General features: G+C 33.6%; 1 protein-coding gene across 1 annotated transcript; it reads left to right on the top strand.

Moving 5' to 3' along the window:
- The first annotated feature begins 2,937 nt into the window (after positions 1–2,937).
- On the top strand, positions 2,938–17,344 carry inaF-D (trp-interacting inaF-D). Its single transcript, XM_085948378.1, has 2 exons — positions 2,938–3,915; positions 16,997–17,344. The coding sequence occupies exons 1-2, from the start codon at positions 3,522–3,524 to the stop codon at positions 17,248–17,250; spliced, it is 648 nt and encodes a 215-aa protein (XP_085804504.1). The 5' UTR covers positions 2,938–3,521; the 3' UTR covers positions 17,251–17,344.
- The last annotated feature ends 1,153 nt before the right edge of the window (positions 17,345–18,497 follow it).

The following is an 18,497-nucleotide window of genomic DNA, read 5'->3' as shown; positions in this document are numbered from 1 at the left end:
TAACGACCTGTCAATATTGTTTGACCATTAAGAGAAGAAAACAGCTGTCAGTTTTCACAACAAAAATATTAACATAATATAATCTGTTTTCACAAAATATAACAATAGTTGTTGGCCTCGTTATAATGCTTTCATATCACAGATTATCAAAACGCCAAAAACGTCGAAGAAACCTTTATATCGTAGGTGTTTTGTAAAAAAAAATGCGAAATCAAGATTTTAATGAAAAAAACAACATGTAGGTACCTCACTAACTTTGTTGTGTAAAAATGACGAATTTGTATCTCCACGGGTAAGTACTTAAAAACGATAATAATGTAAAGGCTAATATCCACTTAGTATTACAAATAAAAACAAATGTGATATATTAGTATTAGATCTTTTAAAATATTATATTGTATTGCCTATTATAAAGACAGTTTTCTTTCTAAGCTTTATTATAAACTTGTTAGACATTTATAATCATCCACAGGTAATTAATAAATAAATATCAAAAGTTAAAAATCCTCCTCCTGTAAAATAGTATTTTGGTTAATACGTCCATTTTACAAAACACCGACGATAATTATACGGGCCTAAATATATTATAAAAGTGGATATTATGTAAAAATACTATTAGGAATAATGATTAAATTAGTTGTAAGCAGCGCTTGAAATGGTAAATTTTACGAACTAGAGCACTCTTTCAATTTCTGAAAATATTTACATAGTTATTTAATTTTACCTATGTGTGTTTTATAAAAATAAGTGTGTTAGATTTTTTTGATATATGGCCTATCTAGCTCAAACTGTCAAATATTTTTTTTCCACGAGACGGAGCGATAATTTTGCCGATTTAACGAACCGGAACGGCGCTCCGGTCCATTTCGAGCCCTGGTTGTAAGTCATTGCACATTGTAGATTATTTTTTATCAATATTCACACTATTACCGACATCATTGTTATATTCACCAAATCAGTCAATTCCATAAATTACCTAGGTATTTAATGTGCAGATAAGCGTATAATTCAACTGAAGGTTTAACCCTTAAATGCATGATTTTTTTTATTGTATAATAAAAAAAATATAGTCATTTGCAATAAATAGGTGTGATTACAGGAAAAATAATTTAAAAAATATTAAATTGTTTTTTATGTAGGTATAGTTTAATCTAAAAACACTCTGTACTTTATAAATGACACCATGCATTAGCGACATAAAATGTGATACCTATAGGTACCTATGATAAATTCTTTAGTACTTACTTATAGAAAATACATATTTTCGAACCTCAGAAGCATACATATTAGAAAAAAATCAAGTCAATTAAAAAAAATATTAGCAAGTTCAAGTAAGTTACAACAGAAAATATTGGGAGATCCGTGACGTCGGTTAGTAATTAAAGTAATAAATGCTTTGATTTAGAATACAAAAATTGATTGCCTTCCGAAACTCAATTTAGAGAGCGCTTATGAGCAGGTATTAATAAGGCCAATAGTTAAAATTTAAGCAATTAAGGATGGCAGTCGTAGCATAGTGGTAATGCACAGGGCGCGAAATCCAAGAGACGTAGGTTCGATTGCTGCCGGGTGTCTTACTTTTTTCGAAAAAGATTTTTTTCTATTGGCTATATTTTCTCATGTGTTTTCAGAATTATGTATGTTCATAGTAGGTTTGTTTGCTATGGTAATTTGGTTCTACGAGAAATCTCGTCATACATACCACCGTCAATTAAAATTTATTATCCAAGATAGATGTAATTGTTGACCCGATCGATTTGAATGCCATTGATGCGGATCGCTTTTGGTTTATCAGTTTAGCAGTTTATCATTACTTTCGTCTTGGAGACATTTATCTTTAACCTGCGTTGCGCCTTTTATTTAAAATTTTTATTGGTGACATTCCGTGGGGATAGGCAGATCATGCGTTGCCTAGGGGCGGAAAATTATAAATGTTGGAAAACGAAGAAACGAACAACTTTCGAAAGCATTAGCTGCTTTCCATGAAACAGAAATGAGGTCACTTCATAATAAAGTACCGGAATCTTAGTTTTAAACCAATATAAGGGGGACTCCATAACATTCATCGATTCAGACCTCCGTGTACATAAAACCACCGCTGCTTGAACTTAGAATTTGTAGAAATTCTCTAATCCTCAGTAGATGATAATATTATGTATGCTCCGAACAATTTATTTTGTATAGATACATTTTGAGACTACAAATTAATAGGGAGGGCATTCTAAGTTTTCATAACGGCGGCACTTTGCCTTGAGACGTCACTGCTTATTCTGAAATCAATTCAATGAGTAAAAATGTTTCTTATCGTAGAAACTTTGGTAATTATACCGCAGATGCCCACAAGTGTTTTTTTTATTTTTTTACGAAAATAGTTTATTCCATGTAGACAATTATAATAAATACCTTTTTCTGTCGGCGAGATGCTTTTCGATCCAATAATTGTTAAGATTATGTTAGGTAATATTAGTTTGGGGTAGGTTAGGTTAGGTTAGGTTTGGTTTGGTCTAAAAAGAATGTTATAAAAGCTCATGCGGGCATCTGCGGCATATTTACCGCAACTTTTAACTAACTATTCGATTTCTTAGTCCCCGTATATTGTAAGGTAAATTATTTTAAAACTGTTTTTTTGCGATGGAAATAGTTTGTAGTTGTATCACCGTGCATTAGTAATTTACTCAAGCTGTTGGATTACGTGGGTCGTTCAATTTAATGAAATTGTATTTCCACGAGTAGGAAAGTTCAAAAGTTATCACATAAGTTGCGCAACTGAATTTCCGTTCATCCCATTATTGATTTTGCCTTGCGCCTAATTCGTGAGTTTTCCAGAACGGGCAAGCGCCGCATTGCTCCCAAGTGTCAAACGGAAAATCTCACCAAACCGAGAGGCAGATTTTCCCAATAAAGCCAGCCTCATTATGTTTTCCCGTGCAAACGCTCAACACAAACAGCGCAATGTAAACACAGCCCGTGACAATAGATTTATTTATCAATGTGCTCTTCCAATAGTGTAACCATTCTGACAGTTGTCAAAATACCGTGTGCCAATGTGACAAATAACAAAAGGTTATAACCCAGATATTGCCAAGTTAATGTATAATGCGAATAATCGAATGAAACAAAAAATCCAGACGCCTGTTTTATGCATCCAGTTTCTCTTGTTGTGGGTAAAATGTGATCATTAGACTGGAAATAGATTGTAGGCGGATGGTTTTTATAAACAAACGATATATGTATGTAGACTGTACCGCAACGTAAAACATTATAAAAGTGTACGCGGTTTCTATCCGCATCGTTATTTTTTTTATTAATTAATCCCATTATCAAAAGTTTTGTATTTTTATTGTTGAGTGTCGCGTTTTAGAAGTGAGGTGTTGATACGCGGAAGGGTGCATTGCACCGTGTTTGGATCGATTTCACCTGTGGAAAACTTGTAAATAGGCCAACAGAATCGCTGCGCTTTTCGCCTCAGTCATTTCTGCAAAGCGCCAAAGATAGCAACAAAGAAACTTGCATCTCCCAAAATGAGTTATAAATCGAGTTTGAGTAATAGCGTCCGCTCCGCTGGTGGATCCTGCCGTCATGAGAACAGCATCCACGAAAAGCTTCATTCAACACCGTCCACAGAAGAGAAGATCAAATTCGCCGGAGATGAATCCAAAGACCGTCTTTACGAGCCGAAGCAAAATAAAAAAATGATGAGAGTTTTAACTGTTATCATCTATGTGTTTTCTGTCTCCCTGGCTGCCATTATGCTATCTCTTTATTATGTATTCTTCTGGAATCCGTCAGGGCCTCACTACATCGCCAGCAAGATGCAGGAGCACTCAGGCCCGGAATCTGTGGGCTTCCGCCAGGATAATGACGTAACTAATAGAAAACCTACTGCACTCCCTCATAGATGCTTAGAAAATCACGGTAGGTGTCACAAAACACGGCTTGCAACCCGCAAATACACCAACTATGTAATATAATAATATTTATGTATGTATATACCCTCCCACGTGAGATCTTAATATGTATCTAAATTACAGAGTAATATGAACCAAAGTCAAAGTGTAAATAATCAACGGTCATTGTTAGAAATTGATATAATCCCAATCTATATTCTTTATGGTCTCTCCAAAAAATATTTACGAGGAGATACCTACTTAAAAATGATGCAGAAGAAAACCTTCATCATATAATATATCATATGTATAGGTAAGATATATGACGATGTAGTTCAAAATTTTATCAATACATTTTCCCTATATTATATTTAGCACGTAAAATTAATTATTTACATATCTTGGATAAGTACCTGTCTCTAAAACACATTATGAAAATATTTTGTAATAGCTAGTTTTTATTCAGAATAACTCTGAAAAAATGAACTCTTTACAAGCATTTAATATTATAAAAATCTTGATTTGGGCTAGGTATATCTATACCTACGATACTTATTAAATTTTATAATTGTTTTCGAAAAATATTTTAGTATTAAAACGAACGTAAATTATGATAATAGTTGCTTTTTATGTAATCGCCCCATGGGAACAAATGGCGTGTAGTTAGATTTGCTATTTTTGGTACCTAGTGACAAATAAAATTGGTTTAGTGGAAAATTCAAATTTTGATTTTATAGGTACAACATAAAAGTGAAATAATATAATATAGGTAAACTTTCTCACTTCACACGCATTTTTTTTACATAGCAATAATTAGATTTAACAAAACTCATAAAAATGAATGAAGTAGGCAGAGAAAATACATTTAAAAATTTCTCAGGGCACCCAAGTTGTTCGGATAGGTTTTTAATTCGTAATAATCAATCAATTAAAATACAATTATTAAAGATACTGTTTGACATTCAAGAATAATTAATTTTGTCATATAAACGTTGTTTTAATGCAAGTGACAGTAGATGGGATGTTCGTTTGTTTTTTTTTTATCTTTTATAAAATAAGTTGATATCATAATAATGCGTTTTGAATTTAGAACGGTCACATATTATTATATTAAAAATATTCTTTTCAGCAAAATATTTTCCATTTGTTTTTTTTTATATATAGGTAGGTACCCGATTAAAAAGAAAATTAAGATATATATATCAATGAATAAATTATGTAAATAATAATTATTATTATAGTAGGTACCCACCTATTAATTTTTATATAAAATCTAATTTGTATTTACCTACCTACTTTGATGTTATTCATGTATATATTATGTTGCGTGCCTACTATTAATAGTGAGATAAATAATCGTGTATAATAATTATTTAAAGTATGACAATGGCAATTGTATGAATATCCTCTAGGAAAGGCCTGGGAAAAATACGGTCCATATCAATTCAACATACAAATATATGAAAAACTGCAATTTTCTCAGTCAGTTATGTTTTGTTAGACACACGTCATATACCTGTTTTTATTACCTTGTCCGTCTTTTTTTATTAGTATATTATATTAAAACTGTTGGTTTCAGCAAACTCCACAAGCATGTCCCCTCTACCATCCCTTGAGCCATGTCCGAAATGTCCGACCGCTACATCATCTCTTTGGTATGATCCAATACGTGCATTGAAATCTCCCATTATGATGTTGAAGTGGCATTTACTTTTATTTTTCAAGGATGTTATTTCCTCGTAAAACTCTTCCACTTTTTCATCAGGATAACTCTGTGTCGGAGCATATACTTGCAAAATCTGAATGCGGTACCTAGCATTGATTTTAAGTATCACGCTTGCGACCCTGTCAGAAATGCAGTTGAACTCGACTATGCGGTCCCTCCAGGCTTTGTTGACAACAAATCCAACACCGCTCGTGCGTCCTTCATCGGTTCCTTTGGAGTACAGCACATGTCCGCTTTGTAAAGTAATAATACTCTCACCTTTACGCCTTACTTCGCTGAGTCCGACAACATCCCAGTGGATATTCCGGAGCTCTTCTTGAAACTCTACAAGTTTGGCATCGCTGGACAATGTTCTTGCGTTATATGTAGCAATGGTCATCTGTTGGCAGCCTTTTCCGGGTCTCCGGGGATCCAACAATCTTCACATCATGAATTCCTTTTTTCAACATAAACCTACACGTAAATGGACGTGGAGAAGCCCGACAGGAAGGACCAGCGAAATCGATTACATCCTCACTGACAGAAAATATACATTTTTAAACTGTAAAGTGATCAATCAGTTTAACACCGGCAGTGATCACCGGATGGTGAGATGTAAGATAAGATTGAACATCAAATCAGAAAGATCCAAACTGCAGAAGAAGTCAAATGCTCGCGTATACCTGCAGAACAATACTGAATTCCAAAATGAACTCAAAAATGCACTATCGGCTTTCTTAGATGAGAACGAAACCGTTTCCCTATCCAACGCGGAGGATATAACGAATATTATTCTACAATGTGCAGAAAAAATAGGCGTAAAAAACTCAGAAGTTACACTTTCCACCAAGCTTTCGAAGGCAACATTGAATCTTATGGAGCAGAGAAGGAAAACCAAGAGCGATAGACAGGCACAAAACGATATGGAGTTTTCATCACTTTGCAAAACCCTCCGAAGGAAGATTAGAGAAGACCTTCGTAAATTCAATGTAAACCTCATACAAGCAATTGTGAAAGCAGGCAGAAGTCTAAACAAAAACAAGCAATGCTTGTCGATAGGAAAACGTCAAATCACAGCACTAAAAGCAAAAGATGGTTCTATCGTCAGAAATTGGGAACACTTGTTAAGCCGAGTTGAAGAGTTCTACAGCGATCTCTACAGTGATGACACTGACAATACGACTATAGACTTAGATCTTCAGAGAAATGGAAATTCGGAAGACCATACTCCCGAAATTACATCCTGGGAAGTAACCCATGCTTTAAATTACATGAAAAGTGGGAAAGCCCCCGGGGAAGACGGTTTAACGATAGATATCCTCAAAAAAGCAGGAAAGGATGCAAATGAAGTACTTGCACAATTGTTCACAGCCTGCATATGCAAAGAGGATGTCCCAGAGGTATGGAAAAATGCCAGCATTGTCATTCTTCACAAAAAAGGTGACAGAGAAGACCTAGCAAATTATCGTCCAATAAGTCTACTCCCTATTCTCTACAAGACGTTCACAAAAATTCTCTCAAACCGTCTGCAAAATGTACTAGACGAGAACCAACCGAGAGAACAAGCCGGATTTAGAGGAGGATACAGCACTATGGACCATATCCAAGTCGTCAGAGAAATCATAGAGCGGTACCAGGAATACAAACTGCCACTATGCATGGGTTTTATAGACTATGAGAAGGCGTTTGATTCGATAAAGAAATGTTCAATACTCGACGCACTCAGAAAACAAGGAATCCCTGGACGCTATATAAATATTTTCAATAATATATACAGTAGCGCAACAGCATCTGTAAATCTCCATAAACCATCGCGCAGATTTCCTATCAGCAAAGGAGTCCGACAAGGTGATACAATCTCACCTAAACTATTTACAGCTACCCTTGAAGACTTATTCAGGCAACTTGACTGGAATGACAAAGGGATCCCCATAAATGGAGAATACCTGAGTCATCTGCGCTTTGCCGATGACATAGTAATTTTCTCGCAAGACTCAGAAGACCTCCAAAGCAGAATGCAGGAACTCGCTGAAGTAAGCAACAAAGTAGGTTTGAAAATAAATGTAACAAAGACGAAAGTCATGTTCAACTGCTTTGCAGGCCAAAAAGAGATCCTCATCAATGGCACTCAGCTCGAACAGGTGAAAAGCTACATCTATCTGGGACAACAAGTATCTATAGATGGATGTATATTTGATGAAATTGTTCGCAGAGTAAAGCTAGGCTGGAGTGCTTTTGGCCGCCTGAATAATGTCTTCAAAAGTGACCTTCCACTGTGCCTAAAGCGCAAAGTGTTCAACCAGTGTGTGCTTCCCGTGATGACATATGCGTGTGAAACATGGGCCCTAAGTAAAAGAGAGATCCAGAAACTTAGAGTAGCACAACGTGGTATGGAGAGGTGCATGCTGGGCATAACGCGAAAGGACAAAAAGAGGAATGAGTGGATAAGGAAGCAGACAAGGGTTTGCGATGTAATAAAGTTTATTAAAAGCCTTAAATGGAGATGGGCTGGACACATAGCTCGAAGAAGAGACAATCGTTGGACAAATCTAGTCATCCAGTGGTATCCAAGAAGTACAAAACGTCCACAAGGTAGACCTAGAGGCCGCTGGATCGATGAAATGATAAAGTTCTGCGGAAGTACGTGGCAACGCAATGCACAGGACCGAGAGAAGTGGAAGCAACTTGAAGAGGCCTTCATCCAGCAGTGGATAGATTCAGGCTGATGATGATGATGATATTAAAACTACATTTTACAAAAGCACTTACAACACTTCCATTTTCAGTGTGATTTTTTCACGTTTGTTGTTATTTACACCTTTTATACCTTTGACACGCCATCCCCACCATAATTTTATTGCTATTGTAACCACTTATACGAAATTCAATAATGCAATAATTGTACACCTATTTGTAATTATTAAGCACACATTTTTACCAATCATTAAATTCACATTTTAAGCGTCTGCCACTGGTTTTTTTATAATAATTATACAGTTGACTTGATTTACCGGAGTAGATGGTAAAATTTACCAGTTAATCCAAAAAATCAATGATAATATTATATTCAAAAGGTTTACATGAAAAATGTACGTAAAACATTTCATCGTGGCACAGTTCGCCGTGTGCTTTCTTATCGGAAAGAAATGACCGTATACTATACAGTCTCCAATTTTATTAGATTCAATATGAAAATTTTCATCGCTGATTTTGGCAAAATTCATGAATTCAAGAATGAAAACCTAACCTAACTTAAGAAATAATCCAGTATATCGGTTGTTTTCAAAATTTGTCTGCTGCTGGCTTCCTGTAAAGTGTAAACCGACAAGAACCGTGTTTTATTTAGACATGAATTTTATGTCAGTAGTAGACTCAAAGAGGTTGGACGGTTTTTAATATACGGCCATATATTTCCGATACAACATTTCACGATGAAGTGTGATACGGCGAACTGCATATGTACAAGTTTTCGTACACGATTCAAAAGAATACAATAATTATCACAGCATGCTTACCCAATTTAACTGTACGCGTTGAACGTTTGCTGAAAATATTAATAAATATTGATAAAAAAAATGAAAAAAGTTAATAATAATAGTGGATCACTTTGCATTCCTCAGTAGACACAGACAGTAGTCTACAAAGAACATGGAATTTAATTCGAATATATTATAAATGAATTTCGCATCAATTATTATGCCTACTATAATTTAAATCGTTCGATTATTATAATAAAACGATTTTACGCATTTTTGGTTGCAAATTTGCCGCCTGTTAACCATAACCGGCACGACCCTGGTAAATCGAGTTAATTATATTTGTATTATTATATTAAACACACCGATTAGTGACCACTACATACTTATTATTTTATTTAAATTGAATTAAGATATTTATATAATGTGCTGTATAATAAAAACAGGAAGCACGAGGTAAGTCAGTATTAACAATAAGTACTTTAATGCGATCTAAAACTATAGAAAAAGTAATTAAAGTTATCTATCTACAATAAATAGCAGTGGCGAAGGGTGGAGGTAGGCTGTTAAGATCCGCTATAAATAGTGCACACTAAACTTTGTCAGTCATACGCATTTGTTTTCATTGAAATAAGACTACAAATTACAGATGGTGTTGGTTAGTTTTCAAAAATCAATTAAACCTTGTGAAAACCAAGCCATAATAGATAATAGTCAAAAAATACTCGTCTACCTATAAAATATCTAAAATTATGGAATTAAATCATACATAGCTTTGAATATTTTATGGATAGAATAATATTTTTTATCTATTATAGTTTGGTTTAGGCAGGGATTAATATATTTAAAAAATATGTGTAATATGTATTCTTAATCCAACGAAATCAAATAAGTGTGATGAAAAAGTGTACACAATTTTATCGTATCGCCCAAAATATACCAATATTATTATGATTTGGTTTAGGCAGGGTTTAATTGATTTATAAAAACTAACCAATATCATCTGTAAATTATTGTAGTCTTATTGCAATAAAAACAAATACATATGACTAACAAATTTTAATGTGCACTATTTATGGCGGATCTTAACAGCCTACCTCCACCCTTCGCCACTGATAAATAGAGCAATGGTGTAAAACCTTTATGTATCTAATACCAAATTTGATCACCTAAATCTCCGTAGGTAACTCGCCCACTCCATTCAATATTTCTAAAAAAGTATCAAAACTAAACAGAATTGCACAACAGGCGACATTTTTGTGTTCAGCTAAAATTTGTGAGATTTTTTTTCGGCGATATTACTACTGGAGAAAGCAGCCTTGTGTAGAAGATGCGCTGTATTGTCCAACAAGTAACTCGCTTGTTAACCCGAGAGGCTATTTAAAGATTTTCTCCAGCAATCTTATTGTAACAATTATTATACCTTAATACATAAATATGATATAAACTACCCTCGATAGTCGCCGATAGCAGTCTTGTGTATAGAATAGATGCGCAGAACTGATAAAGAATGATATAAAAATATTGACGTGCATTTATTAAAATTTTCTTACAAAAATGGTACCTATTTAATATGCAATCCTATCATCATTTTTCTTCTTCTTCTTCGGCGATATCCTCCCCTTAGTTGGAGCATATTATGGACACCACGCGGCGCCTCCAAGAATCCCTGTCGCTCGCCAGTCTCCTTGCTTCGTTCCAGGTCAAACCAGCATCCCGTAGCTCCGCCGTATATACTATATAATATAGTATTTAGCTAAAAATCTTTTCAATTTGAATCGAGTATCTACCTAAATTCTTATAGAAATTGACATTTTCAAAATCGTTTTACCAATCTGATACTACACAGTTCTTTATACCTTTCTGTCAATCTGTCACAATTCTATTATAAGTCCTAGACATGCTACTCCCGCATTGTAAGCATCTGTAAAACTATTATGAGTATGTCATTTGTTTTCTTTCACGACCCGATTAAAATAATCGATTAAGAAATTAAGAAATTACTTTATTCCTATATTTTTCAAAATTAGAATTTTCGTTTAGGTATAATATGTTTAATACCTACATCATCTCAATGTCTCACTCTCCAACAATTTTTCGTATAATATTAATACTATCGACTGAAGGTACTTGATGGAATTTGAATTTAAATTCTAATGGATTCAAGCTCTGTACTATTCCATTTAAGTCGTTTTTTGCGACCCGGGTTTCGCCTTTCGGCATCTTCAGGCGCCGTGTACACTAACCAAAGGTAAACACGCACTGTCAAAACGGCGAAACAAAATGGCGAAACGACTTAAATGGAATAGTACAGAGCTTGAATCCATTAGAATTTAAATTTTCGTATGTTTTCTCTCATGCGTTACAGATAATTCAAGACATATATTATTTTATATAGGGTAATTGTTATTCCCAGTCCGTTCGCTTTTACCATTTGGTTTTCTGTTTATATATTTTTTTAAATACTTGTTATGTATATTATTCTAATTTCAAAAAAATGTTGAATTATTTGGTCGAAATAAAATTAATATCGGAATTCTCTACTATACCTACAGAGTTGACCTTTTTCGAAAAGTTCTACTGTGTCACCTTTCACCTAAATGCAGTTCAATGTCCCAATTCCATCACAGGTCATACAAAATTCATTGATTATTTTTATTCACGATACAATTTCACGGATTAACCTAAATAACACCAACTATCCTAAATTGTTTCAGTTGAGATTTAGACCATCGGCTCTCAACATATTTTATTTGCGTTTGTAAATTCTACCTAACGATTATAGTGAAATAATATTAGTACATATTGTGTGTATACTTATACCCCATCCATCCATTATTTTCGAATGCGATTTTACGCCAAATCGCATGCGAAATGTATGATTGCGTTCATGGAAATTTTGTAGGAGGGAAGGCCGGCAAAATATCCGAAAAATATATTTTAAAATACCTATGTAATATCATTTTAAAAACAATTCAACTCAATTACCATATATTCTACTGAAGTACCCAAGTAGTGGGCCGTCGACATACAGCATTTACTTACAAAATACCGAAGAGCATTCTCTCAAAGTCTCAATGAATATAACGGGTCAGTGTCCTAACATACTAGATATAAAACGGTTCTGCAAAAATTTTATTCTTTGTACAGAAAAGAAGGCTAGGACAGCTATGCAATTTGAAGGGGCATTTTTTTTATCATGAATTTGTTTCACCCCCCCCCCCCTCCCCCCCCAGGTAGGTACATTAAAACTATTAATTGTTCAAAAGATTTTTTTGACACTTAAGGGGGGACATGCTCGTCGAAGGTCAAAATTGAGTTTTTATTGTATTTTCAAACCATGATCCTGGACACTCCTTAAACGTTGTAGATGATCTATTTATATAATTTTGAAGCCTTATTATCCTTTATAGTTATTTTAAACATTTGATGACTGCATGAAGTATTTTTGTTACATAAAATAGTATTCTTTTAAACCTCTCGCTCTAATGTTTTAGAATATAGTCATATTTCGGTACAGAACTGTGCAGTGGTGTTAAGATTTTTTACATTTATTAATTTTTAAACGCATTTATAAAACCATTAGTATAATTTATTACGAAATAATTTTTGTAAATTATTCACGATAAAAAATTATTTTGATAATCTCTGTGATCCCAAATTTGACAAGAATTAGGCATTTTATTATTCAAAAAATCGGCAAGATTAACACATTTGAAGATGAATCTAAAGATACTTATTATAAGCTATGTCTTTGACCATTCAAGTGTGATAAAAATCTTATGAATAATGATTGCTTTATAATAATTATTGACCTAAGAATAATGTAGTGTTTTTTTGAAATACGCCATTTCTTTTGTCATTCCCTAGTAGTTAAGCTACAACATACGGCCGTAGCCATAAAATGACAAACTATAATTAAAGTAGGGAGTAAAATTATGTTAACGCGCGTGTTTGAACATGCACCTAACCGAATTTTTTTTTATTTTTTTTTTAAACGGTACATGTTCAAACACGCGCGTCAATATCATTTTACTCCCTACTTCAATTATAGTTTGTCAATTTATGGCTACGGCCGTATGTTGTAGCTTAACCACTGGGGAATGACAAAAGAAATGGCGTATTTCAAAAAAACACTACCTTATTCTTAGGTCAATAATTATTATAAAGCAATCATTATTCATAAGATGTTTATCACACTTGAATGGTCAAAGACATAGCTTATAATAAATATCTTTAGAATTGTCTTGAAATGTGTTAATCTTGCCGATTTTTTGAATAATAAAATGCCTAATTCTTGTCAAATTTGGGATCACAGAGATTATCAATATAATTTTTTATCGTGAATATTTTACAAAAATTATCTCGTAATAAATTATGCTAATGGTTTTATAAATGCGTTTAAAAATTAATAAATGTAAAAAATCTTAACACCACTGCACAGTTATGTACCGAAATATGACTATATTCTAAAACATTAGAGCGAGAGGTTTAAAAGAATACTATTTTATGTAACAAAAATACTTCATGCAGTCATCAAATGTTTAAAATAACTATAAAGGATAATAAGGCTTCAAAATTATATAAATAGATCATCTACAACGTTTAAGGAGTGTCCAGGATCATGGTTTGAATATACAATAAAAACTCAATTTTGACCTTCGACGAGCATGTCCCCCCTTAAAGTGATAAACATAATTATAAAATATGAAATAATAAGATAGTATATTTTTTGTTTGTACAAGAAGTTTATGTTATATGTAGGTAGGTAGGTAGATACACTAAAAATATTTATTTTTCTTTTTAAGGTTTTTAAGAAATCAATCGTCTCAAATTGAAAGGTGCCTCTATTAGGCAGAGATGGAATATTCGCTTATGATCTTATTAGATCGGACATGGTCAAAGAAGAAGATAATATCGTTATTATAATATCATTATATAGAATAATTACACCTGGTTTTTTCACGTGAAACACGCAAAATAATTATATTAATAGATAGCAGTGGCGAAGGCTCCATAGTAGGCGATTACTTAAAGCCTACCTTCTAAGAAAAATAGATCTTCAAGTAACTAATTTAATTTAAGAAATAAATAAATACACAGAAAAATCCATCCAATTGAGAGTCGTCTATCGTCAGAATTTAGAAGTTTTATTTTATTTATTGAGGTTTATAACCATATACCCATACTAGCGCCGCCTGGATTCAACTATATTATGAATTAATTTGACCCCATTTCCAGATCTGTTTTGTATGACTTCAGTCTCATGGCGCCAATCACGGTCTGGCTTTTTATTCCGAAATCATAAGTTGTTTAGTTTGCGCTTACATCGCTAGGGCACATTTATTCAAAATAAATATTAATAAGATAATTTAAAAAATAATTTCTATGGGATTCAATCACATAAATATTGATTGTTAAAAACAAAAATAATTTATCTCGCGATTTTTATTTATCAGTTATTTATTCCAAAGTCTGTGTTTTAAATATAGAAGTATTTTAAAATGTCTAGTTTTACGGGTTAAATTATAAATTGTTATGGAACAACACAGCAACGGATATTTTCAAAGATGATAGGTATTATATTTTGAGCGTAGGGTATGTTTCGTTTATAAATGTTTAGGAAAATACATAATTCAAACTAATTGCTTATTTATAAACTAATTATATCAAACTAATTGAGCTTTTGAAATTTCATCGATTTAGTGTACCTATTCATCAGTAGTAATATTGGGTAATCTTCTTATTTCCCGTAAATATACCTGACAAGCGTGGTTACTCCACAGCCTACCTCTTTCCAAAAGTCACTCTTCGCCACTGATAGATAGTAAAACTTGGGCAGCAATCATTTTTTTATCTGCCGTGAAAAATTATTTACTAATTGATAAATGTGCCGTGTTGCTAAAAAGGTTGGGAAGCACAAAATCAGGTAACAAGTACCTATACATATTATGAACCCACCCACTTATGAGATAAGTAAGGTAGGTTCCGAAATGTATTATTATATGGAGGTACAATTTTACTTTGACGGGAAAGTGGGTCGAGTATTTGCATTTTATTTTTAGTAGAGTATCATCCAACTGTTCTGTGCATAGTCACTACGAGTGCAACTGGAATTGAGTAAACATGAAAACAAAAAAAACTACGAATGGAGAATGTGATGAATGATATTTATTATGAATGAATATTTCGTTCTTAAATATTTACTCATGGGATGTTGATCTCCTAAAATTTGAAATAACAGACTAATAATCATCTGTATATCTATAGTCAGGGCTTTTCAAAGAAAACTGGTATTTTTGGAAGCATCAACTCCAACACAAGTTCAAAACTATAAGCAGCACTCAAAATTTGGGAATCCAATCAGGTCCCAGGATTGGCATTTTATTTATACAAATAGCATTGATAAAATCGGTCAAAAATGTCTAGTATAATTTATAGCGGGTATTTAAGACATTTGATGTTAATATTGTGCACATTCAACCTTGGAAATGCATGGGTTTAATGGAGTAAATAGTATTGTATTAAGTATATCTAAATAATAATGTGAAAGCGAAAGAAAAACAGCTTTTTTTTAAAAATTTATTTAAGAAAAGATAACATTCAAAAAATTCGGCGTAAAAACAAGTGACTGCTTGCACTCCATGGCACTGGCGGTTGGAAGCCGTTCGCGTGCCAGAACGTCAGTGGCGTCTAGCTGGTTAAATAAACGAATTTATTATTTTTCTGATGTTTGACAACAAAAAATGGTTATTTATTATCCGCGAGCATCCGGCGATTCCCCCTGTGACATGTACCGGTACATACACTTCACTAACATAATTTTGTACACATACTAATTGATTGTGATTAATAAAAAAATCAATCCCGAAGGTTTCGGGATTATGTTTACTAATCCTGGGATTCATAGGTATGGAAAATTGGTACTAACAACCTAAACGCTGTGCATGTTCCATGATATGTACCTAATTCAGTAGTTCATGAGTTATAACAGAATTAACAGCCAGACTATATTATTTTGTACTTAGGTATCATGAAATAGTTAAAAGGCAATTATTTCGAAATCACAGACATACTTAAACTTAGGTACACTTCAATTTCATTATTAATGTCAGACAACAAGAAATCGGCGATAACAGGAAGTCGCTGCAGTCACATAATATAGAAGACTTCTCAGTGACGTACCTGTCATGGCGACAACACATGCTAGAGGCGTTTTTAAATAATACATCGGCTCTCCTTTTAGATGCGACTCTTTTCCTTCTTCGCAATAAACTAAAAGTTTACTAATAATAATTCCAACATGACTCCTGATCGTTTTAGACATATTTTTGTTATATAAAGCTTCAAATTACATAAATTTATAGATCAACACACCACGAGAGCATAGAATGAAATGATAAGTTTGGGGGCGTTCCTCATTTGAAAACGGAAGTGCGATTAGCTGTACTGGAGGGGATTGTTAGTTCACAGTTTTAACACGTGGACAAGAAGTTCTTGTTTGACAATAGTATAGATATGATATCAGGGGAGGGAGACAGTTTCTCCCAGACCTCAATATTAAATATTATGTCTACTTTTTATTTCCATATTTATTGTAGATAAGGTCGTGGGCTGTCACTTTTTATTTATAAAGACGCAAATTTTTACAAGGGTATCCGATCACTTACGATTCACCGCTGGATGAAAGCCTATCCTCGGTGTCTCCACTCTTCACAGTTCATAAGGTTTCATTGTCACATATTTCCACTAAACTTTTATCTTATCAATCCAACAGACTCATGGTCGCCTTAAAATATTTCTTGGGCCCCACTGAATAATGTGGTTTATCCTGCGGTGATCTGTTTTTCGAGCGATGTGGACTAAAATGGCTGTATAATATAATAAACCATGTATTAATTGATTTTATTGTTTTCTATTTTTTCCAGATGGAAATAGCACTGGTCAAGTAGAGAACGCGGTGACTCTACCCTTCGTGTCGGAGATCCCACTCTCCGAAAGCAATTCAACAGATGTCAGCACCGAGACAAATACACTTCTCGACGAAGGCCTCAACAACACAGAGGAGGCCTCCACAACTCCTCGTCATGGCATCGATTTAGATAATAAGATGTCGAATAGTTTACTAATTACAAAAATTTCAAGGAATACACGGAACGATACAAAATCCAATAACACGTGAAGCCGGTAGCAGAATGTCTTTTTTAATGATCTCATTTATTTGTAATAAACAAAATTATTAGTATTTACTTGTAACATATTATTATAATTTGCTGTAGAATAAACATTAAAGTAGGTAAAGTAAACCTACTAATCGTGGGGTTACAGCCAAAAGTTGGTAAATCTCGAAATCATGTTATGGAGGAATTGCAATTTGAAGTTTGACATGCCCTTTGAAATCAGGCATATTGAGTTTTTCTAATATACATATTTATATATAGACACATGAGTCACTTAGTTTCTGAACCCGCTCTGGGTGATTTTTTAATAAAATTAGTTTTGAATGTACGCATGTGCTATATCGATAGTCTAACAGCCTATCAAGGTGTGAGATTTAAATTAGTCAAAAAATCAAAATGAATATTGACTTTAGTCACCAAACCCGCTCTAAGGATAAATAACAGATTACTAAAATCGCTCTACATAGCCGACCAATCAGACGTCGCCATTCAAACCATGATTTTTAAAATACGTGTAAATCGCTATACAAACACCACCACTACTAGCATCAACATCATCGTAAATGCACAAAACAGTTTTAAGTGATTTACTCGAAACTCAAAAACACCTCCAGAGCAGGTTATGCGACTCACATGATCCGTTGTTAACTCTAAATACCTAAATTATTGACTTACCAACTTTTGGCGGCAATCCCACGTATATTAATCTCTAATTAGTTCAGTTTGTCAATGCAGTTCAATTGTTGTCACTAAAAATGTGAAAATGTTAAGAGCATACTTCAGTGAAACGGCAAATAATTTTCAATTATAGGTGCGATGAAATTTCGGACTCGCTGGCAATCGGAGAGGTAAAGTCGAGCTGTGAACACGTCAATTTGTTTTGTGATGGTGACGGGGGAATTAATTCTTAAATCGTGTAAAGATGACTAAAAAACGTTACCCATTTACTTGAAAAAGAAAACATGTCAATGAATATAATATTATTATTACTAATAGAACAATAAACATAACATTAAATGGACGCATGACGCGCAACGCAATCTTCGCGTCGCGTAGTCACGATCGTTTTAGACCGTGCCCCAGCTGAAGTATAGCCTTAATATAATATTATCATGTATTATGTAACAGAAGAAGTTTCACGTCATATTTACATTTAATTGACAAGTTGTCTGAAACTGAATGTACAACTGAACTGATCATTTAGAAGGACTTTATATGAAAATAATAATCATTAACGTATTTGATATTG

The sequence above is a fragment of the Rhyacophila brunnea genome, unplaced genomic scaffold (genome assembly GCF_057557595.1).
Source record: "Rhyacophila brunnea isolate RB1 unplaced genomic scaffold, BYU_Rbru_1.0 scaffold_20, whole genome shotgun sequence".
In the NCBI taxonomy this organism is placed as follows: domain Eukaryota; kingdom Metazoa; phylum Arthropoda; class Insecta; order Trichoptera; family Rhyacophilidae; genus Rhyacophila; species Rhyacophila brunnea.
Note: the sequence above shows the minus strand (reverse complement) of the source record. Positions and strands in the feature narration are given on the sequence as shown.